The sequence below is a fragment of the Eubalaena glacialis genome, chromosome 2 (assembly GCF_028564815.1).
Source record: "Eubalaena glacialis isolate mEubGla1 chromosome 2, mEubGla1.1.hap2.+ XY, whole genome shotgun sequence".
In the NCBI taxonomy this organism is placed as follows: domain Eukaryota; kingdom Metazoa; phylum Chordata; class Mammalia; order Artiodactyla; family Balaenidae; genus Eubalaena; species Eubalaena glacialis.
Window position 1 is genome coordinate 78,067,598 of NC_083717.1, and position 24,905 is coordinate 78,092,502.

At 45.5% G+C, this 24,905-nt stretch overlaps 1 protein-coding gene across 2 annotated transcripts in view; it reads right to left on the bottom strand.

Annotated features, from left to right (window-relative positions):
• The window catches only part of CGNL1 (cingulin like 1), a 151,996-nt gene that overhangs the window by 30,694 nt on the left and 96,397 nt on the right, over nt 1-24,905 (bottom strand). For both annotated transcript variants that reach the window (XM_061180284.1, XM_061180285.1), the window contains 2 exons: nt 2,395-2,601; nt 1,368-1,472 (listed from right to left, as the gene is read on the bottom strand). In XM_061180284.1, the coding sequence (XP_061036267.1) occupies nt 1,368-1,472; nt 2,395-2,601 (312 nt within the window). The remainder of the gene's footprint in view (nt 1-1,367; nt 1,473-2,394; nt 2,602-24,905) is intronic.

Genomic DNA, 24,905 nt, shown 5'->3' on the forward strand with positions numbered 1-24,905 from the left:
CCAGTGCCTGGTGTGGACGTGACACAAAGGCGCACACTTTTGCCCCTGTAGAGTACAAATGTTTTTCCTCTCTTTCTGTGCCCAACTAGCTCGGAGATTTAAACCCTGCACTTTGGCTGCTGGGTTGTAGCCATCACAAGCCTTAAACGGCAGCACAGTGAAACTGCCATCCACACAAAATCAACCAAACAAGAGTTAATAACAAAGACCTAGATTTAAAGAAAGAAAGAAAAAGAAATCCAAAGCAAGGACAGTCAGACACCAAAATAAGGAAAAGACAGGGCTTTACGGCATGCAAAAACAAGGTCTCTGTACACAGCAAGAGAGAAGGTGCAGATTTGGGGGTGAGAGCTCCTGAGTTGTGGCTGACCTGAGTGAACCCTAGTACAAGCAGGTTCCCCTCCTCTAGCCCCAAGGAGTTGAAGCTGTATATGAAAGGAAAGCTGCAATTAGGCATTTTAAAATACGAATCCTGAGCTAGCCCCTGACACTTTTCATGTGCCCTTCCCCGACCTATCCTTACAGACAAGCAAGTCCGAAGGGAAAACTTTAACAGCCTCTAAGACAACTGCTCAGAAGCACTGGCTTTTACCTCCTCGTAAGCTCGCCTGAGGGATGCTTGATGCTGCTGGTTCTTTAAAACCCCAGAGCAGGTAGAAGGAAGGACATACCTGGATCACACTGAGGTCACTGTGCAAAGTCTATTTAGAACCTCAGTGCAGACTTTTTTTTTAAAGAATGTACTTCAGGCTTTCTAACCTTCAAATGGGAAAACCTAATTTTCCAGGAACCTACCTATTTTGAACAGAGATAGCTATCTAGTTTCAAGGAAATGACTTCCTCCTGCTCCTTTTAATAGCCATCTTGGAGGACTGCACTCTGAGGAGTCTATTGGCCCAGAGGAGAAAGGAAATTGGCTTCTGCCACAGAGCCGACTCTACACTGCCTTGGGGACCAATTCTGGCAGCCTTCCTCACACAATTCATATTTTATCTTTGGAAAGCTGTCAGGTTCTGTAACGTCTAGAGCAGGATTTCTCAACCTTGGCACTACTGACATTTGGGTAATTCACTGCTATGGGGACTGTCCTGTGCATTGCAGGATGTTTAGCAGCATCCCTGGTCTCCACCCACTAGATGCCAGTAGCATCTCCCCAGTTGTGACAACCAAGCATCTCTAGACATTGCCTAATGTCCCCCAGTTAAGAACCACTGGTCTAGATAGATAGTCTGAAGTCCAGGACGGTTATCATTATGAAAGGAGCTGCCTGGAAGGACAGGACCAATGGCAATCTGTACCTGTCCCTCCGAGTTTGCTTCTCGAGCTTCCTCTGTGGGGGATTAAAGACAACAGCCCTCAGTGTTTACCTGAGCATCTTCCAGCTCACTCTCCAGGGCCCTTCTGGCTGACGCTGCTTCTTTTTCTTCCTTTCTTGCATGCACAAGGGCCTCCTCTAATTGCCGAGTTTCTCCCTACAATGAAACACGGGGTCAGTGTACACTCAGATGTGTGCTATGCCTAGGAAGCTGACTTGGTGGCATGAAAGGCATGCAGGGGACATCCACAGACACAGCCAGCAGAGGCACCAGCCACAGTGCACCTGCCATGGGCCCACGACAGCACACAGCAGCCGTACAGATGTGTGCGCCTGTCTGCAGCTCCCTACTTAACCCGAGGTCAACATCCACTTCAATCATCTGAGATGATTTTTGGGAAAATACAAATATCCACCCTTAGCACCAGAGCTTCGGAAACAACAGGTATTGAATGGACTCAAACACACAGTTTCAGAAAAGCTTTTCAGGTGATTCTGATGGATGACCATTTGGGGAACCTCTGTGAGAATACACCCCCCCTTTACATTTCTCCTGTCCCTTTTTATTGTCAGCGCCCTTTCTCACAGCCGTCAGGATGTGTCTCTTGCTAACAGTCTCCCACTTCTAGAGATCTGGCAAACCAGGTAATTGGTTTGTTAAGACTTGTGTGACTTCAGAAACCGTCAACCAACTGTTAAAAAAAGAATAGACAGTCACGCGTGAGAACGGGCCCGACGGTAGTGTTAAGATGGTCTTTTTGGGTGTTCAGAGGCCTCTGCTCAGCATCGAAAGGTTGAGTGCGTCTGATGTCTGGGCAAACGGGGACTCCTGTGCCTGTACCTGTGTTTCCCACCCTGACTCCGTCAGCCCCGTTCCAGGCCGCTCTAGAAGCCCATCTCCCATTAGTGTCACGCAGAGAGGAACAAAAGCGATGGGTTACAGAGAGGAGATGATCACGCTTGCCTTGACCTTTCCTACTCCATTATGATAATAAATCCCTTCTGCTTCTCCAGTCGCTCACACAGGAAAGAAGGATCCGGCACTGCCCAGCCTGGGCTCGGGGTCCAGCGAGCCTCACCTGGTACTTCTTGAGCATTTCCTTCGCTTTGGCCTCGTCACCCTGCAGGTCAGCAACCTGCCTCTGAAGCCGAGCGGCAGTGCGCTCCAGCTCTTGGATGCTTCCCCGCAGCTTCTCGTTCTCTTCCTGCAGAGCCTTTGCGCGCATCTCAGCCCCGACCTGGGTTTGCTCTGCGGTGCTGCTCTGACTGGCCAGGACCTCGATGTTCTGTTAAAGACACGGAACAGGTGAGCATGGGAACCAGGGCCAAGGCGCAGCCCCCAACTTCGTGGATGGCTGGCATTTATTAAAACCCACTACGTGCCGGGCACCATGCTAAGCCAGGGATCGGCACACGACAGCCTGTTATTAAAAATAAAGTGTTACTGGAACACCGCCACGCCCATTCGGGGGCACACTGTCCACAGCCACTTTCGTGCTACAAAAGCTGTGTCAGGACTTGTGGCCAAAGCCTAAAACATTTGCTATCTGGCTCTTTACAGAAAAGTTTTGCTGACCCTTGCCTGTGTCAAGTCCTTGACATGAAATTTCAACCTTTTAACAACTCTAGGAGGTAGATACTATTCTTGTCACCATTTTAAAGACAAAGAAACTGGCACTTGGGTAGACTGAAGAACTCGTCCAAGTTCAGGTAGGAGAAAATGCATTCGGGCAGACCAAATCCAGAACCTGTTCTTATAACCACTGATGAGTTCGCTTTCCTGAACCCTCACCACGTGCAGGGCCTCTTAGTAGAAGCTCTTGATGAAGGTCAATTTCTGCTTATAGGGTTTTTTTTTTAAATGTCTAACACAAAATGGAAATTTAAAAATTTGCTTAAATTATGGTACAGTTCACGGTGCAAACTCTAGGTACTACCATCTGAAAATGAGCGTGTGCTGCACACAATCCATAACAGAAAGGAATGGCAACAATTACAGGATGATTATTGTTAATTCCAGATGTCACGTAGGCGTTTTATTTTTTAGCTCAGCATCTTAAAAGTGAGGGTAAGTGGGCTTGTCCAGAATTCCACCTCTCCCAGCAGACCTCTCATCTTCTATTTCTCCACTACTACAAAGATGCCAAAACCAGTAAACCCAGTGCTCACAAAACGGTGCTGCAGATGCCTTCAAGGAAAGGAAGGCCCAGGGAAGGCAAGATTTGGCTTCGAAGGCTCTGTCACAGCCCACTTGGGAGAGCTATCTGCCGAAATCACTTGCTTGCAATAGCCTTTCAGAAAGATCTTTAAATCCTGTAATAGTACAGGAAGCTGTATTATCCTGAACTTAACCAATTTGAGAGTTTCAGAAACCAGAGCATCTTTTCACAACCCAAATGTTCCATTTAATTCTATCCTTCTGGGAAAGCTCATCAGAGTCAAGCTACTGAGTCAGAACAAGGTTGGCGGGCATTGCTAGGAGAACACTATGGTGCCCAACAGCTGGCATTTCTCTATTACTATTTGGACATACCATCTTCTACCGAAACTAGCAAGATGACTGAGGAGAAATAAAGTGTGGTTGAAAACCTGAGGAGGGATCTAAAGAATCCAGTAACTGGTCAGACCAGGGAAAGCAAGAGAAAAGTCCAGATTGTCCATTCCTGCCCTAACTTTCCCATTAAGAGATAAGAGACTACAGAGCTACAGTTATCAAGTGGTACTCAAATAAGGATACACACGTAGTTCAATGGCATAGAACTGGGTGTCTAAAAATAAATCCAATATTTACAGTCAATTGATTCTCAACAAGGGAGCCAAGATAATTCAAGGGGGAAAAGAACAGTCTTCAACAAAATGGTGCTGGGACTACTGTATATCCAAATGCAAAAGAATGAAATTAGATCCTTTCCTTACACCGCACACAAAAATTAACTCAAAATGGATCATAGACCTAAATGTAAGATCTACAACTATAAATCTCTTCTAAAAGAAAACACTGGAGCAAATATCGTGAGCTTGAGTTACGCAAGGCTTCTTAGATACAATACCAAAAGCATAAGTGACAAAAGAAAAAATAGATAAATTAGACTTCATCAAAATCAAAAACTTCTGTGCTAATGATACCAACGAGGAGGTGAAAAGACAACCCAAAGAATGAGAGCAAATATTTACAAATCATATATCTCATCAAGGACCCATATCTAGAATATATAAAGAATTCTTCAACTCAATAATAAAAAGATAACCCAGTTTTTTTTTAATGGGCAAAGGATCTGAATAGACATCTTTCAAAGAAGATATACAAAAGTCCAACAAGCACATGAGAAGATGCTCAGCATCATTAGTTATTAGGGAAATGCAAATCAAAACCATAACAAGCCACTTCACACCCACTAGGACGGCTATAATCAAAAAGACAGATAATAGTTAGTGTTGGGGAGGATGTAGAGAAATCAGAACCCTCACACACCGCTGGTGAGAATGCAAAATGGTGCAGCCACTTTGGAAAACATTTTGAAAGTTCCTCAAAAGTTTAAACAGAGTTATCATAAGACCCAGGAATTCCACTCCTAAGTATGTACCTAAGAGAAATGAAAACATATGGCCACACAAAAACTTGTGCAAAAACTCCACAGCAGTATTATTCAAGGTAGCCAAAAAGTGGAAACAACCCAAATGCTCATCAACTGGTGAACGGGTAAACAAAACATGGTCTGTCCATACAATGGACTATTATTTGGCCCTAGAAAGGAATGAAGTACTGATACATGCTACAACATGGATGAAGCTTGAAAACATTATGCTAAGTGAAAGGAGTCATTCATAAAAGGCCACATATTGACATTTATATAAAATGTCTACAATAGGCAAATATATAGAGATGGAAAATAGATTCGTGGTTGCGTAGGGCTGAGGCGAATGAGAAGATTGGGAGGTGACAGCTAAAGGGTACAGGGTTTGGGATTAAAATATACACACTACTATATACAAAACAGATAACCAACAAGGACCTACTGTATAGCACAGGGAACTATACCCAATCTATCTTAACAACCTATAATGGAAAAGAATCTGAAAAAGAATATAACTGAATCACTTTGCTGTATACCTGAAACTAACACAACATTGTAAATCAACTATTTCAACAAAAATTTTTAAAAAGTCATGATGTGATACATAAAAAGTTAAATAGTATAAAGTGTATGATCCTGTTTTTTAAATAAGCATTGAGATATATATATATAAATTATATATATAATTTGTAAAAAAAAAAAAAGAGTACAGGGTTTCTTTTTGAGGTGATGAAAATGTTCTAAAATTAACTGTAGCGATGGTTGCAGAACTCTGTGAACATACTAAAAACCATTGGTTTTGCACTTTAAATAGTTGAATTGTATGTTAAGTATCTCAATACAGCTGATTTTTAAAAGAGGAAAAAAAGGACAAAGGAAACCCAGAGGCTGGGTCAGACGGAAGGGATGGAGGAGCTGAGGTCCACCGAGGTACTGGTGAGAACAAGAGACTAAAGACATTTGCCTAAATCTTCTGGTAAAGCGAAGAACACTTCCACGTGCAGTCAGTGATCTTTTGTTCACCCAGAAATCTCAGGAAGAGCAAGGATACTGAAAACCAGATCTGGTTTAAGCTGGATTTGGGCCTACCTGGCACCCTGACATGCTAGATAAAGGACCCTGTGCCGTGTTTTGATGTTTAGAACTTGGTATTTTCTCTGTTTGGAAGTTGCAGGGCACATTCTGAGTCCATCTGTCTTAGGAGGATGGACCAGGCAGCTTATCACTCAGCTGCTAGTGGCAGGGTCTGCTCCAATCCCAGCTCTCAATCTCACAGGCTGAGTGTGACTCTACGGGAGCTTGTATGTGTTGAGACACTTAGTCCTGTTTTGACTATTTGTAAAACGATAATACGTTTTGCTCTATGTCTTCATAGTGTGGTAAACCACATCATGTTTACAAATAAATTTAACTTAAGCCTCCATTGGCAAACCTTTCCAGAGCGGATCCCCTGTTCCTGTCCCCACCCCACCCCACGCCCCCAGTCCACTATGTCATGTAAAGCCCATAGGATAACCTTGCTCTTCCTGAAACTGTACCTAATTCACTTGCAGCAGTGCTGGAACCTAAAAGAATAAAAATCATATCCCTTTGTTCAAGGCAAGTTCTTCTCCATGACTTGCCAGCAAAGAAAACTGGTCTAGCGGGACTCCAAAAGCTCTTCCAACTCTGAACTTCGAACTATGCACCACCTTTTCCAAATGCTTAAGTTTGTATCTCATGACTGTGGCAAAGGCAGGAGAACTCTAGGAGGACCAGAGCTGGTAAAGATCTACTCTGACAGGTCACTGGGGACAAACGCTGCTGACCTCACTTAATTGCTGGTACTTCATTTCTGTGATGTTCTGATCTTAAGTGTTGTACGTCACAGCAAGACTAGGGAGGATGTCCCATCATAAATAAAAACCAAAGAGCACACAGTTCCTAACAATTCATTTAGCCAGATCATACCCCCTATGTAATATCTATTTGTAAAAAAGATCACATGGATGTGTCTTTTAATATCTTACCTATTATTCATTCGTACAAGCAGTCAGAAATAGTTAACAAAAATCAATTCCAAATTCCACTCCAAAAGGTTGGAAACACTACCCTAGGTCATCACCACAAAGGCAAAAGTAGCAGATGTGCTACATTCTCTTGTTTTTCAAGATTGGACCATCCCTTAAAATTGCCCTGAGATCATTTCTTCACCTGTATGTACTTTTTTACACAGGAAACTGGTAACACTGGCTGGCTGTGAAGAAGGGAATTGGGGCTATGGAAAGAAGCAGAGAGAGGTATTCCATTGCAAGCCCGCTTGTGAGGATTTAAATGGTGAACTATGAAATTCAAGAAGTATTAAAAATGTTTGAATAAATATACATTTTTGTGGAAAAGACTGACTACCAATGGGCACAGGCACTTGGAGGACAACCACCTCCCCAACCCAGTTCTCACCTCCTCCGGGCTCCAGAAACCCTTCCCCAGCATATTCACGGATACCTCTGGGCCACGAAAGATAGCAGAGCGGGAGCCGGGGAGCAGCTGTACAAACAGAGCAGAGCACCAACTCTCCCACGCTGGTTTACATAGTTAAGAAATTCCTTTTCACCACATATAGCTGGGAGAGTGGAAAAGGCCCAGACGGCCCGGGACTTGCACTTACATGAGTGCTTCTCCAAATTTTCCACCCAAGCAACCTTAAAGGCAGAGAAGTCCAATGCGGGGTGGTGAGAGACACCCAAGTGACCGCAAAGAACTGCTTCCAAGGCTTGGGTTTCTCCATCAAAAATGCATGCACGCTTTGCAGTCGACACTTACAACTTTCATTCCACCCCATGTCTCTTTTTATATCCAGGTACTGTCCTTGGTGTTCCAGGAAGATGGGCCATTTCTACCCTGTAGCTTTGGCAAGCACTCTCCTCCCCACACACCCAGCACATGTACACATTATCTCAGCCTGGATAAAAGACATAAATCACCTCAAGAATGGAATTCTCAGTTTTAATTCTAAAAATGTGCATCTAGGAGTGTAGAGGAAGGGGCAGAGGGTGCGGCAGTTCGTCCACCAGATTAGACTCAGATCCAGGCTGTGCCTCTTTCTGGGCCCTTTCACTGGGCCTGGCCTCATAGAGCCTTAGTTTCCTCATTTGTAAAAGAGGAAAGAAGTTACCTACCCACACCATGGTAAATATCTAGTTAAACGAGGCAATGACTCTCGTGGCTGATATTGCTATTAATGACCAAGCCAGCGAAACCCAGGCGTATTTCTCACAAGGTCAGGACTTTGCCCGGCTTACCTACTACGGTTCTAAATCCTCAAACCTGGCTTTAGACTATAAGTTGCCCATTTTTACCAGCTCAATATCAAGCCTAGATTTCTCAAAAGAGAGAAACAAGATCTTTTACAGTCTTTCCAGGGCAACTGTACTGTCCAAATTACATGACCCTTTATTTTAAGGGCAAGTCACGTTTCTTGGTTGGCTAATTCATTAAAAATTCAGCCTCATTTCCCAATCAAGGATGGTCTGGCAAACTGATGGCAACTAAGAAAATTCTTCCAAAACAGACAAACAGCATGTTTCAACATGCTGAATTGCTGAATTTCCACTACTTCTGAAATAGTTGACTTTTAACCATATGCTCCAATTACTGACATAAAAGGGGGGTTGGAGGAGGAATACATAATTGTTATCACAAAAGAAAAAGCAAAACCCCAGTCTTTGCCTGGTACCACCATTCATTGCAAATAATGACTTGCTTACAAGCTGGCACATTTTCATTCGTTAACGCCCACACTTAGAAATGTTCACACTGTCGCCTGGGGCCAGGGGAAACTTTTATCCATGACAAGCACTAAACTCCCCAACAGCGCCACAAATGGCCACGTCTAGGTGTTTTTCCTCACCCAAAGGTACTGATGCACTTCCCCCGAGCACAGAGCAGACACCTCGGACAGGCTCACTCCTGACGGATGAAAAGTAACCGCACAGGACGAGGCCCTCCTGGCTTGTCCTAATGCAGACCCACCACATAAGACATATCAGGCTTTACTAATTAACAGGGCCTCTTCTCACAGCCAGTTTTTGTTTCTTTTCTGTCTCACTTTTTTGCTGAATGAGGGAAAACAGCTGAGGCGTGGAGGCCAGGAGGCCAGAGAATGGAATGCAGGCTCGTTGGTTCCATGTCACCAGCTACTCCCACCCTCCAGCGAGTGAGGCTGCAGGAGCTCAGCTGACGGGTGCCCGAAGGGTCCCCGACGCCAGGTCATCTGCTGGGAGGTCACCACCTTTCCACAGCACGGCTGCGGACATCTCTTTCTTGCTCACAGTGTGGACCGGGGTCACAAATGATGAGTCCCTTTCTCACTCTGAATGTATGGAGAACCAGGTCCCCTGTATTACGGTTTCAGCTTACCCCTTACTTGAGCAACAGTAAACTATGGAGGAAAAGAAATAGCATCTATTTTAGTCATAAACTGCTCTTTCCCTAGTTACCTACGAATTTCACTGGCATGAGGCCTCTGAGCCAGGACTTCTCACATTTTAATGAGCACAGGATTCACTTGGGGATCTCTTAAATGCTTGTTCTGACTCAGGAAAACAAAGGCCGGGGCTCTGTATTTCTAACAAGCTCCCAGGTGGTGCCAGCGACGCCGGGCTGTGGGTCCCACTGTGAGGAGTGAGGTCCAGACTGAGGAGAGGTTGCTCCGACCTCAGGGCCCTCCCGCAGACATTCACAGCTCAGGTCCCCACTCTCCAAGTCCTTTATGCTTCTTGACATGACTCCAGTGCCTGGGATGGGGTGTCAGGCAGCTTGGGTGCCACTGCAGGCTGTGCAGTCAGCTCACACTGTGACCTATGCAAACCCGTGACCCCTCTGAACTCAATTCACATCCTTAAAGAAAACGTAATAGGTATTACTTGCTCTAAATGGGTCAGAAACCGCCACCACCCCAAGAGAGATACGAGAGCTTCAAAAAGCTGAGATCCCTGCAATAATGTAAAGTAATGGGTTTCTCCTTCCTCTTTTTTGACCGCCTACTTACCATTTTTTGGTGAAAGTGGGGTTGAGCCATTGAAAAACATCATTTTAAAATCCCCACTCTAAGAGCTACATCAGAGTTTCCAAAAATTCTCTCACTGTATTTCCCAAATGCCAACACCATTTTTTCCCAACATATCTGTAGTTCAGAACTGAACTGGTCATACAGTTATCTCATTGATAAGCTCTGTTTGTTTGTGGCAACGGAGTAGTGTGTGAGGAAGATGGGAATAGATGTGGCAAAGGAAATAGTAAAGGAGAGTCCACTCATTACCAAAACCCTACATATTTTCGAGGAAGAGTTGATTCCAAAGTCAGAATAGTGGAAGTATTCAATTTCCTTTTGTTAGAAGATGTGGATTCTGGACTAGACTCTGCTAATAATTTACTATGTGATGACTTCAAGCAAGTCACTTAACTTCCATCTGCCCTCACTCTCCTCCTCTGTAACATGAAATGGTCAGTCTAGCTAATTTCAATGTCCCTGCCAGCTCTAAAGGCTGGGATGTCTGGGATTTAGAATGAACTTGAAGAAATTGGGCAGTATTAGGCAACCATTAAACTACGAATTCCAGAGGTTTTACCCCTATAACATCATACTTAAACTTCATTTTCAAATGCTGTCAGCTAAACTCAGATGTTTTTTTACCAGTGTCCTTGCCATGGTATCTAGGGCTGAGGACCACATCTAAAGACCAACTTCCTGCCATGGAGCAAGGCTTTACTAGCTCATTCTCTCTCCACAGTCACCAACTTGCCAGAACTCACCGAGTTGGAAAGTTATCATGCTTAATGAAGATTTTGTTTACATCCTGTTTTTTCATTGCCCTGGTGGTGATTTTCCTGCTTACAAAACCACATAAAAGATACTCCCTTTTAATCATATTCAATTATCCAGTTTTTCCTATAGTAACTTGGTGATTATATAGGCTAAAAATATCATTGGTTTCTTCACAATGTCCTTGTGAAGTAAGTCAAAACATTTCCCTTTAAATGGTTAAGAAACCAGCAAAGATTTACTCTCAGAGTGGCCTGTAATTCACACATAGGTTCAAGACAAAAACTGTGCTAATAAAATGACTCACGCTTGCTCACAGAATCCATTTGACAAAGGTTATCATTTAAGCCACACAACAAACCTATAGAGATACCCAACATGGGAATAAAAATACCCTGCACACAAATAGGTCAAGCCATTTCCCCAAGAGGCAACATGCTCAATAATAGTTCAGGCCTTAACATACGGTGATTCCAGTGACACGAAACACCTACAATAGGCAGAGCCACAGAGAAAGGAAGTAGACTCGTGGTTGCCAGGGGACTGGGAAAGGGGGGAGTTTGGATGTAAGGGGCTTTGTTTGGGGGTGATGGACATGTTTTGGACTTGGACAGTGGTGGTGGTGGCCCAACCTTGAGAATATATAAACACCAGTGAATTGTACACTTTATAAAATGGTGGAAACAGTGAATTTTACATTATGTGACTATTATCTCTAAAAACAAAACGAAACAAAACAAGCGTTCAGGCCTTGGAGTTGGCCGACCTGAACTGGCCTCGCTTGTTTGCCTCTAAGGCTTGGTTTTCCCCATTGTTCTAATAATGAATGGAGACGTTATGCTGAGCACGTAGCAATGTTTCAGGCACACCATAAGATGACGACAATGGATGACAGCTACATGTAAGGTCATGTAGCCCAAAGTCACAAACCAGGACTTGCACCCAGCTCTCCAACTCCTGTCTCTGACCTCTGCTACTTGCTACCAGCTTCTTCTGAGTGAGGCAGCAACTTCAGGGGAGATTTCCCACAGTCAGCCAGAGAAGGGAAAAGGAAGCTCCACACTTGCCAACTGGGGGATTCAGCTATGTCCACACACTCACCCAGATTTAAACGGGGGGTGGGGGGGAATACATACCCTTGTACCATGAAAACAGCATTTCAAGAGTTTCTCTGAAACAGAGCCCTGGGTTACAGACTTTTATTTATGCTTCTGCCTTTACTTATTTATTTTTTTACTCCATTCCTTAAAAATCCTTACAAAAATTTCCCCAGTGTCCCTGGGTCTCATTTCAGTGTCCAGGAGATTAAAAAAGCCTCACATCACAGCTGTGAGACACCATTTCCCTCACCATGAGGGCCCACAGTCTATGCTGATCTTGTGACCAGCATGTAAAAGTTCTGTTTATAGAACCCGACATCCCCCCACGGTGCAGTCAGCCCTTCAAGGAGCCGCTGGCTGGCAGAAAGGACACCACCCGGACAATGTCATGAGTCCAGAGCTCTGCGTCACCAGAAAAATACTGGGGGGACGGGGCAGGAAAAAAGCAGGGGTCGGACACAGAACAAACAACTTCACAAACCGTTAAAATCAGCTTGCTGTCGGCACACACACGTCCAACAGGTTGAACAGGATTTCTCAAGACAGATGATAAACAAGCAGGTTCTCCACAGCACTGCCTACTGGGGAGCTGTGGGGACGCCTCCAAGATAAACCAAGGCTCAACCTGGAAGCCAACAGGCCTTAACTGAGTCCACAGGTCTCCGCTGTTTCCTTCTCAGAAATCTTATTTGCGAAAGCTGATCCTTCAACTTTTCCATTTTGTTGCTACCATATTTCCATAAATGCTGAAACGATCAACCCTAAGTTGCAGAAATCATTCCATTTAAAAAATTTAAAGAGAAATTCTCAGACCAAGAACTCTTAATCTCATGACCATTTCCATTAGCGCCCCTTTGCACCCCCAAATCAGACCAATTTCCATACAGAAAATTGTCAACTTTTCCTTTCGTCCCCCTGCCTCCATGGCTGCAGGGACAATGATAACAGGGGCTGGAGAAAGAAAATCTGGACTGACCTCATGTGTGGGATGGAAGAGGCTGGACCAATACTCTCACCAAGCTTTTGAGGCTGGTTCCCACCATCTCCAGGGTTCAGACATACAACAAGGGTGACCTTTATTTATTTCCTCCTTCAAAGATGTAGGCTGTTCCCTGGGACAGAGTTGAGCAGACTGGTCTCTTGCAAAAGCCCATGAGCAGTCGCCAGCCCCCTCCTTGCAGGCCAGTCTGCTGGGGTCAGCGGCTAGCTCTAACTGCCAGGCAAAGGGAACAGAGCCAGAAATAGTAATGTCCTAATCCAGGGATGGTCACCCGCGCACTCTGAGGTCATGTCCAAGTCACAATTTCTCAGAATCACAGTTTGGTTTTTTAAAAACCGGGGTGGTGTTACGTCCATTCACTGCATGGGTCAAGAAAAATGAAGGACGATACTGCCAAGTGTCAAAACACTAGTCACTACATAAACAGCAAACGGTGTCCAAGAAGGAATTAGTATGTACCACCCAGAAGTTATAGAACATACATTGCAGATTTCCTTCTAGACAGAGGCCCTGAAGGAGGCATGGTGACTCTTTGGCCTCCGTCCCCTTGGACTGTTTCCCAACCACAGCTGCTGGCAGGACTCTCACTCAGTCCCTCCGTTTCTGAATAAAGGGAGAAACGAATGTCACCCATCCTTTCAGAAGAGCTGGGAGAGACAGAGGGATGGAATCACCAAGTCTGATCAAAGACCTACCCCAGGACTGCTCGAGGGCCAAGTCCCATTGTTTTTTTTTAAAAAAGGCCATTTTGGGCACCTATCATTGAGGCCCCATAAATCACCATGGTGGTCACTGGTGCTTCTCCCCTCCAGGCACACGTACGATTGTGCTTGCCTGTCTCCTTGAAGTCAGGTGTGGCCTTATGACTAGCTTTGGCCAATGAAATGTGAGTGCAAGTAACATGTGTCATATCCAGGTACAAGCTCTGAGAGTCACTTAGTGTCACCATCCGCTCCTCCCACCACTTCATCCCAAAGAGCCAGTGGGGCTGTAACAAGGAAAGAGCATGGCCTCCAGAGTCAGGCAGTCTTGGGTTCAAATCTAGACTCAGCCACCTACTAGCCACATGACTCCAAGCCCGTCAATTACCCTTTACTGAGCTTCAATTTCCTCAACTTTGAAATAGCAATTATATCACCACGCAGAGACATGGGTGGGGGGGTCGGGCTGGGGGAGTTAAAGGTAGTGAATGTAAAGTGTGCAGCGCGTGGCCAGGCAGATGGTGTGCGCTAAAGAAACAGCAGTGACTGTAGTGACTTTCGCCATTATCTTCACCCTGCTTTGGTCGCTTACCAGCTGTGGAACTAGAGCCTCTGCTTCCTGCTCTGCAAATGGGGAAGTAATGCTGTGCCCACTCTCAGGGTGGCTGCAAGGGCTCGTGTGAGAGCGTCTGTGGGAGCCGCCAGCACGATGCTGCTCAGGAAGTGAGATACCCACCATCCCCCCTACTCTAAGCCCTTTATCCTGCCTGTCCTGAGCAGGTCCTGGAGCATCAAGGGCCAGTGAAGCTGCACCCCACACACACGGAGGGCCCAGTCCTGAGGGACTGCCCCTCCACCCTGGGTTCCAGGTTGCCCTCCACACCCCATCTGACCAGAAGCCTACTCTCTCATCCCCAGCCAAGTCACTGGCTGCCATTTACTGGACCACAAGCACTGCTGTGCACAGGGACCCTGACTCTGGGGACTCAGCACACCAACCTGACCCCTGAGATACCCACACCAGCCTGGGTGATCCACCAGTTTGCGAGGCCCCCCTGGATATTATTTGCAGAGATCTGGCCCATCCCTGGGGCCAGCTCTGCAGGAGTGAGGGGAGGTCCTCGTCAGGGGTCCTACTGACCTACTATTGAGGATCCAGAGAGCCGGGAGGCTCCTCCCAACCCCAGCTTTGACAGCACATTCCAGCGAGGCTCTGAGGAGTAATCCACCTCACATCTGGGAAATCTGCCATTTGCCCCAGACCCTGGCCAAACACTAAAAGCATCCTGAACTGTGTGTCCTGAGGCGGTAGCTTAATGAAATACTATCACTGGTACTGGGACATCCCAACTGACAGTGGCCCCCACTGAAGGAACGATGGAGGTAGGACGGGCAAGTGACCCAGTTCCAGGGCAGCCCCTCACTAGCTGTTCGGCCTGAGGCAAGTCACAATCTCTCTGAGCCATCCAATGTCAGGGGAGAAGGAAATAAAATTAACTTATTAATTGTATTTAAGCACTCAGCATCAATTGTCTACACTCAATAAATACACAAGTTGAACGAGGCACAGAGCCATTCGTGAAGAGTTTGAATCCCCACAAGAGTGTTAAACATGTTCACAGCTGAAACATGAGTAGTAATCACGGCCTAAAGAAAGGGTCACGAGCCCAACGGTCCATCTCTGTAATCAAGAATATGGCGCCCGCACGGCAGATAAAGGTTATTTTCTCTTTTTGGCCTACCAACGTTTCTATTTCGCCAGATAAGTTCAAACAGACCTGGATATTCATTCACTCATTCATATCTTATAAAGTGGTAGAATGTCAGCGCTGTTTGGTACACCAGGTTTCTCTGGTTCAAACCCCAATCTGAATTTCCAATATCCCCGCCCCCCCCCCATCTCTCTCCACCCTCACCATATCTTTGATAGATAAGCAGACATCCAGCCTCCGCTTCCTGGGGCTGGAAACCCACTGCCTCTCAAAACAAGCCTTTCCATTTTCTCTCAGCTCTCAGCCATGGAAACGTCTCCTTCACGCTGAGCTGATAACAGCATTCCTACAATGTCACTGGGACCAACCAAGAAGGGCATAGTTCTTGCTCCAAATGACAGCCTCTCAAGCACTTGATGCCCTCACACCTCCTTCACACCATCTTACCTTGTCTTTTGTTCTTTAAGCTAGACTTTCAAAGGTCCTTCTTCACCCACTGGGGTGCAGTATCAAGTACTCTTTCAAAGTGTGGGGCCCCAAACCAAAACGATACTCCCTGAAGAGTCTCGCCAGCTGTCGTCTTGATTACCAAGTACCCCAGCCTCCCAAGACAAAGTCTCCCAGCAAATAAAATAGATCCCTCACAGATACGCATCTGAATTGAGACCAAAGAGGAAACCTGGTTCCTGAACTCAAGTCCACAAGCTAAAGAAAACTTTGGCCACCTCGAGATCAACATCCATTAGACCCTTCCCAGGACCCGCGCTGTGAGTGATACTGCAGGGACCAACGATGACAGTAAGGGTGTCACTGCTGGGGTCCTCCTGTTCCCATCCTTTCTTCAGCTGCCAGCCCCTTTCCACTTCTGCCCACCAGGTCACCCTCAACATCCCTCTGGCTCTCATGCAGTTGGAGCTCACCCTGTTGCCTCAACCCCACTCTCTTTGCTGGTGAGTTGTACCTTAACTCTTCTGGGGAAAAAAAGATCATGCCTTTTTCCTCCCACACTTCTCTCCCATGATAGCCCATCCCATTCCAGAGCTACGCCTGGGGAACTAGACCCAATTCCCCGCTGGCACCAGGTGAGCTGCAGTTGCATCCCACAGGACAAGGCTCTGGGCCAGGCAGGCATAACAACATCTACTGAGTGCTCACTCTATGCCTGGCACTGTGCCCACCCCATGGGCATCTCACTTAGTTCTTAAGTTACCCCCTCCCCATCCCTCCCAAGAGAGATTCTGTTCAACCCTTTGTTTATAAGTGAGGAAAAGGAGACACTAAGCAGTTAAGTAACTTGCTTCGGTCTCAGGGCCAGTAAGCAGCAGAGCCAGGTACAATCCCAGGCATCCTGACTTGAGAGCCCAGCAGACTGACCACCGGCCAGTCAGCTCTTCACAGGCAGGGCCTGCACCTCACTCTGTGCCCCAGCCCAGCCACTGCCTGGCACACAGTACACTCACAATTCAAGTTTAGTGAATTCATTGGCTCTATATGTTTTTAAGTGTCTAAGTATGTTTGAACATATCCAATGATAGTCACCAAATGCACACACTGCCCATGGCACATTTATTTGGTATTTTTTTAATCATCAACACAAACGATTTCCACTTTGTCATGAGCTAGATCAACTTTTGTTATCTGGCCTGAGAACCTAACCTCAATTTATAACAATGTCTCCATGAGAAAGTTCTTTCAACTTCCAAACACCCTACTTAAAAATAAATTTTTAGCACCCTCCTTTCCTAAACTGAGTCCGCAGGTAGCAGATTCCTTCATTAGGGTGCTGTTTACCTTTGCATTACTAAGAGGTCTGTCCTGCCTGAAGTCTGCCTCACTTTGCTGCATCTCTGCCTCAGAAAAGATGCCTGAATCTCAAAGGAATGTGTGAATTGGACACTCCTCACATTTTTTTTTTTTTTTTTTTTTACAAAGGCCCCATTTTCAATCCAAATTTTTCACAAAATCCTAGTTCTCTGAAGGCAAAAGGTCTTACTTAACCTGATAAATGGTTGTCCTAATTAATGAATTTTCAGTTCCCTGAGACAGCTGGAGTTATTAGCTTAGGAGAAGCCTGACACAGGTTCTAGCCACTCATTTTCCAGATGAGCAAACCAGGGCCTGGAGAGGTTAAATGACTTGCTCAGAGTCACACAGTGGAATCTCAGCTGTGGCGAGAACTTGACGGACTTAAATTTAACCACCTCATTAGACATTATCTATTAACCTAAGTAATACCTCTCCTGCTCCCTGACAATGACAACGCAATTCTGAACACATTCTCTTCCAGCTCCGCCTGGGAACCCAAGGGCTCCAAGGGAGACCTTGTGCTTATTAGGCCTCAGAAAACCACAGAAGAGACTCTCTTTTAGCCTTCTACTGCTGACAATGGCCACCTGCCAAGGGGACCCGATGTGAAAAAAAAATCTTACATTTCCATCTCAACCTGAAAGATGCGTTTCCCCATTCCTACTCCGCCACCCAAGTCCAGAGCCTCAACTACTCAGTTCTAGAAAACGAGGACACCCAGTTCTGATGCACACCTCACCACTAGACTCATTCACCGCATGTCCGCCAAAACGATCTTGCCAAGATGACACTTCCATCATGACCCATCTCAGCTCAGAGTCCAGAATGAAGCCCAACACACAGCAAACTGAATTCAAACTCCTAGCCCAGCCTCCAGAACCTTTCTAAATTGACTTCACTCTAGTATTCAATCTGATTTTGCCCAAGTCTTCAAACTTTGTGGCCAACAGCTTTCTTTTTATACTGTCTGTCAAGTTCATTCCCAATTACAGGCCTTTGTATAGTATCCAGAACCCTCTGTGGAAAGTACCCTCCAAAAAAGAATTATATAACATAGCATTTCCCAGAAAGTATTCTAGAAAACAAAAGTATTGTGGAAGATCTTTTGAAAACAATAACGTTGTGGTCATATAATTCTGAGCAATTCTTACGGTTGAGTCTTTTCTTAGAGAATCATAATCCACATTTGGCCCACATATTAAAGGCTCTGAGAAGTCCTATAATAGGAAAAGCCATTTAACTTTATCCCAAGAGTTGCCAATTTATCTCAGATCTACCCTCCATTCTCCATCTCCACTGCCACCACACCAGTCCAAGCTGCCATCATTTCTCCCTGGGCAACAGCAAAAGTCTCCTCGCTGGTCTCCCCACATCCCCTCTTCTGCCCTCTCCAAACCATTCCCCACACAATGGGGCAGGAGAGAGCATTGTGAATCCCAAATCAGGTCATGTCATCCCTTGCTTCAATATTTCTATGGCTTGCCTGTGCTCTTGAGGATAAAGGCAAAAACGAACAACAAACCTTCTGACCTCGGTCCACAGGGCTTACACGGTCTACCTACCTTCCCAACCCCATCACATACCACACTTCTCCTCACTCAACCCATCCTTCCACTGGCCTTTTCCTTCCATGTTTCCTCGTATATCATGTTCCCTCCTACCCCAGGGCCTTTGCACATCTGCCTGAAAGACTCTGCCTCTCCACATCATTAGCTCTTGCTCATCCCAATTACCACCTCCTCAAGGAAATGGTCCCTGACTTTGCAGACTAGGTTAAATCCCAGCCCCTCTCTTCCATGAGCCTTGGTGCACTTTGTATTTACTTATATGACTTTTTCCCTTATATTCTCTTCCACTAGGACTGTAAGCTTTTGGAAGGCAAGGAGCATGTGTCCATTTTTGCTCACTAGGTTTAACACAGTGTCTGGCCTAAAGTAAATACTCAAATACACACACACACACACACACACACACACACACACACTGTTGAAACAATCAACCTAAAGTATGAGCAACCTATGTGAAAAAAGAAAGTATAATACAATATATTCCACAATGGAGATATACCTTTACAGAGGTATATCTAGAGGTCTGCTTTACCTCTAGACCACCCCAATCTGCGATCCTCAAGGGAAGGGAGGATATCTAGCACGAGAGGTAGTGCACCGGGGACACAGAAGTGTCCGCTGGTGGGAGAAGTGAGCACCTCACTGTATATCCGCTCTGCTGCCTTCCGGGCGGGGATCCTCGGGGCCACCTTCCCCGCGTGCATGTGCGGCTGCCCACAGTGTTGCTGCAGAGCCCGCACGGTCAGCTCACCGTGGCCTCGAGATTAAAGCTACTACTTACAGATCCTGTGGGGCCTGCCCCTGTGCCTAGCCTATCCCCTAACCCTCCGTTCCTGCAGAACTGCCCCATTTCTGGAAACCGCAGGCCTCTCATTAACCCCATCTGTGGTTAGCCACTGTCCCCAACAACACTCCTAGGGATAAGCAGCCCCGACGAAGAGGGTCGGGTGGCTCAGGACCCTTTTCTGGGGCTTTGACTTTGCTGGACCAAAGCTGAAGCGGGTGTGTGTGTGTGTCTTTATTCTACTCCCCATCTGCAACAGGGAGACACACGCCACACACTTCTCAGAGTCTGTTTTCACCAAGAGGAATCCTGTCCAGAACCGCCCCGCCCCTCCACTTTCCACCCCCCAATCTAACCAGGCCTGTTCTTTGTTCCACAAAACAAACAGCTAGTTCCGCCCACCTGCCGGGGGCAGACCAGGCTCGTGCACACAGGAGCAAACAAAGAGGCCTCTTGCCCAAGACTTGCTTTCCTGTCGGCCTGACCAGTCACCGGTGCCCTTTGAAGTCCCCAGATGTGCCAGGCACCCACGGGGACCTGCGGCAGCCGGGAACCTCACTCCCTGACCTTCTGTTTCCACGGCCACCCTCGTCAACACCCAACCCGACAGGACGGGCTGGGGGCGCTAATCTGAGCTCCGTTCCGACTGCTGCCACGCTGCTTGCGGAGAGAAGGCGCATCCCGTCCCCCCAGAGCGGTCCTCCTGCCTGGCCTGAGAGCAGCCAGCTGGCACCTGTGCCGAGGCTGTGCTGCCAGCCATGCCGTCTCACCCCCACCGGGGCTCCAAAGCTCTGTCATCATCCCTGTTTTACTGACAGGGAAACCGGGGCTCAGACTCCTTAAGTGCCACACCCCCAACCACAGGCCCGGCTTCAAACAGGGTCTATCCAGCTCCGGAGCACAGGCCGCCAACCTCTTTCTTGCGGGTCTTGATAATTCCTTCACAAGAGAGACCTGCTAGGGAGAGGAAGGCTGTACTCAACCCAAGTATCAGGTTGAGCACAACTCCCAATCTGGCCAGTAGACAAGTCTCTTGACAATTAGAACAGTTTTGCTGGAAACAGTCACATTTTGGTTTTAAGAGCCCACAAAGAAGGAAACACGGTGGTTTGGGTTTGTTTTTATTTAATGTATTTGTTGCCTTCGTGAGCACATCCAGCTGCACTTCAGAGCAACCCTGTGAATATTTTCCCTGAAAACACACACTTTCCTCCTCTTGTCTTTCACTCATTTATCTTATCTCCACTCCCCAGAGTTCATGAGGCTTCATTCCACAGTCAGTCCTGGTTATCAGTTTTGTTTTTACAAGCAACATTTATCTGGATTGCTAAGACATTCTTGGCTTTCTAGAAATATGCTTTCATTTTTCTTGTCACCTAGTCACTTTATATGCTTCCAAAGTTATGCCTCCATATGAACACAGCTGCCTTCATATCCTCACCCTTCCCATGGCATTAACCAAAGTTAAAATGAACTGGGACACTAATGCTTTATTAAAGTCAATCTACACCAGGGAAAATAATGCTAGTCATCAGCCAAATCACGTTAAACACTTCCCAAGAGTTAAGTGAATGTGGATTCACTTAACTCTCTTATTTGGTGTTTATAAGCAATTCCCCAAAATTGTTTATCAATAATTTAATATACAGAACCCCAAAACAGGAGGGTGGCTACACCTCTGTATTTTCTTAGACAAGCTGACAGTCTCTAGGGCTGATGCTTACCATCATCCTTTCCTTCTCTCCCTTGTGGTGTTCCTAGGTCAAAAGGGCTATTTTCTGAGTCACCACAGGTAATAAAACCAGAAATTCACGTTTTATGATGTTTGATTTTAAAGAAACCACTAGGTAATAGGCATGAGGAATTCTTGACATAGAAGGGAGGCCTTCTATCAAGACAGGTCAAAGCATCCTCAAGGTCTGAGAACTGCTAGAAGTCTCAGAGTCACTGCATCTTACAATCCACGAGGAAGCTGGTAATGAGGCCAACACAAAGAAGGCTTGGTGGTTAATGAGCTGACTGAGAAAGCAAGAAGAATACTGATGACATAGTGTAAACCAGTTGCTGACAGCTTGTTTCAGGGTCACACAGGCAAGCTATTTCAGTGACCTCTAAGGAAAAACTTCCTGTAGAAACTATAGGAAAAGTCCAGAGTTTAATGGCCCACAGGGTATCACCAAGCTATATGAACAGATCCTCTAGACTACAAAGCCCCTGGAAAAATATAAAGAAAAATAAAATAAGACCTTGCCTTCGAGGAGTTTCGCGGTGATGACAACCTTCTTCACAACTCCTGTCAGACAACGAATGGGCGATAAATCCCTAAGAAAAGAGCAAAGAGAAAGCTACTGTGTCCAGAGAAGAGGCGCTACCTTCTGGCTCTACAGTCAGTATTATACAAGGAGCACATGGAGATATTTAGAGGGATGGCAAACTTGCCAGTGCCTGAGCTCATGCCCAGACACTCAAGTTTCCAGGGAACACCCTTGGCTGAAATCTGCTGGGTGGGATACCAGCTGAATACTGTGCACTCTCACAAGTGGATGGGGCTCAGGAATGAACACAGAAAGACACAATCCAGTTGTTCTGGGATGGAAAATGTAACACGCACCAGTTCGCAATTAGTCTAAGATGAAGAATCAGGCCCATTCCCCCCCCCCCCCGAAACAGAAAGAACAGAAAATTCATGGGATTGGGTCCTTTCCCAAAATAAAATCCATCCTTCCTAATGCTTTTTAATTTTCTATTTCTATTTTTAATGGCCTAATCGTATATGAGCAGTTTATTATAAGCTGTTCACAAGGGAAGGGTGTTAAGTGCCGAATCCAGGTGCAGAGGGAAAAAAAAGAACCAAGAGACAGGCCAGTGGCAGAGGTGGGCTCTTTCATGCCCTGGATTTCAACAGAGCTACAGCAGAGAGCTACAGATGAGGAGAGAAGAAAGAGAAATCTCTATTTCCATCATCAATAAAGCTTTCTGGCCTCCAATAAGGAACACAGGTCCTTCCCAAACCCTTCTACTCACTCACACACTATCCAGTTACAAAAAAACACAGAACGGCTACGCCTGTAAAAAGAGTCACTAGATGAGCCTACAAATGTAACATTTTTAAGTGGCAAGAGCACAGGCATATAAAAATGGTGGTCTTTGGCCCCTACATTTTCTTGCCTTGCGAGACCGATTTTCTAAGTGATTTCCAGGTTGATATCCCCAATCAGTGTTCGGGCATATCTCTCTGGGTGATTACTATTTGTCTTTCTGAGTACTGTGGGGTACAACAGTGGCGTATGACTTCATCCACCACCCTCACACGATTAGGAGAGAAGCCTGGGTTTGTTGGGATCAAGATCATGTCTCATTTACCTTCTTAGCTATAGTACCTTGACCAGTGTCATATATACAGTTGGAGCTCAATAAATACTTGCTATTTGCTGAAAACCCCTGAGCAGGGAAAGTTAAAGTGGATATTATAACCACAGAAGATGAAAAGAATAGAATTTAAGAATTTGCAATCTCCCTGAATCCATTAAATGGTACTTCAGAGGATTCTAAAGTTTGACAGCATGCTACTCCAATGTTCAAAGCAGCACTATTGACAATAGCCAAGACATGGAAGCAACCTAAATGTCCACTGACAGATGAATGGATAAAGAAGACGTAGTACTTATATACAATGTAATATTACTCAGCCAAAAGAATGAAATAATACCATTTGCGGCAACATGGACGGACCTAGAGATTATCACACTAAGTGAAGTAAGCAGAAAGAGAGAGACAAATACCATATGATATCATTTATATGTGGAATCTAAAATATGACACAAACAGACTGATTTACAAAACAGAAACAGACTCACAGACATAGAAAACAAACTTATGGTTACCAAAGGGGAAAGGGGTGGGGGAGGGATAAATTAGGAGTTGGGGATTAGCAGATATAAAATAGATAAACAACAAGATCCTACTGTATAGCACAGAGAACTATATTCAATATCTTCTAATAAACCATAAGGGAAAAGAATATGAAAAACAATATATGTGTATAACTGAATCACTTTGCTGTACACCAGAAACACAACACTGTAAATCAACTATACTTCAATTTAAAAGAAAATTTTTTTTAATAAAGTTTGACAGCATGTTGACTTATGTACATGAGTATATCTGTGAACTTTAGGGTCATCCAAAAGTCCCACCAAGCCTTGGATTCTGCATTCCATACATATGAAAGAAAAAGAAAAAAGATGTCATTTATCTCTTTTCAGTTGAATCAAGTTGATTTTTAAACCAGTGTTCCTGCCTGTTGAGACCATTTTGAATCTTGGGTCTATCATCTAGCACTTGGGCTCTCCCTGCCTGATGCGGGTCACCTACAGACTTGATAAGTATGCTTTCTGTGTCTTTTTCATGGAAAACAAGTTAACAGGACTGGGCCAAGAGTCCTGCCATCCATCACTGGAAAACTCCTTCCAAATCTGTCTGTAACCCCCATCTCCCTGCCTAATAACCCTGTCAAAAGGAAGAAAGTGTGATTTGAATGATCCTGAGTTTTTTCTGACTTCCAGAGACCACCTCTTTCTTCAGCTCTTATTTGAACTTTTAATATTTTCTATAGACGGTCAAGAGCGTCAATGTGACTGAACTTTATCACCTGCAAATTTTATTCATTGCAAATTTAAAACCATGAACTCATTATTAAAAGCATTAGTTCCAGACCAATATACTTACTATCCTCACCTTGTTTATTCCTGAGGTCAAACCAGACCTCAGAATCATAAATACTCATTATCTATATAGGGCTGCTTGACTAGTCCCCTTTTCCCACCAATGCAGGAGGACAGATGTACTCCCATAATTCTCAATAAGGACGTAAAATTTGGAAATGAAATGCCCATACCCAAGGGGCTATCAAGACTCCAGGGCAGGGACTTCCCTGGTGGTGCAGTGGTTAAGAATCTGCCTGCCAATGCAGGGGACACGGGTTCAACCCTGGTCCGGGAAGATCCCACTTGCCACGGAGCAACTAAGCCCGTGCACAACTACTGAGCCTGTGCTCTAGAGCCCATGAGCCACAACTACTGAAGCCCGTATGCCTATAGAGCCCGTGCTCCACAACAAGAGAAGCCACCGCAATGAGAAGCCCGCACACCACAACGAAGAGTAGCCCCCCCCTCGCCGCAACTAGAGAAAGCCCGTGCGCAGCAACGAAGACCCAATGCAGCCAAAAGTAAGTAAGTAAGTAAATAAATAAATAAAAAAGACTCCAGGGCAATGACCTGTTGTTCTCTCAGTCATTTGTGAGCCTGAGGGAAGCACACATGTGGGCATGTCTGAATCTTAGCATCTACCTCCTCTCTCTGCTCGTTAAGTCCCTATAATCCCGAAGCTAGGAAGGAAACTTGGGTGTAATTTTCAAAATTATATGTCAAAAGAAGCTTTACTTCCTCTGAGGAGATGTTTTTTTTTTCCCCTTATGGACAGCAAATACTGTGACACCAATCACATTTCTTTTTTCACTTTGACCGCCAAAAATCTCAGGGC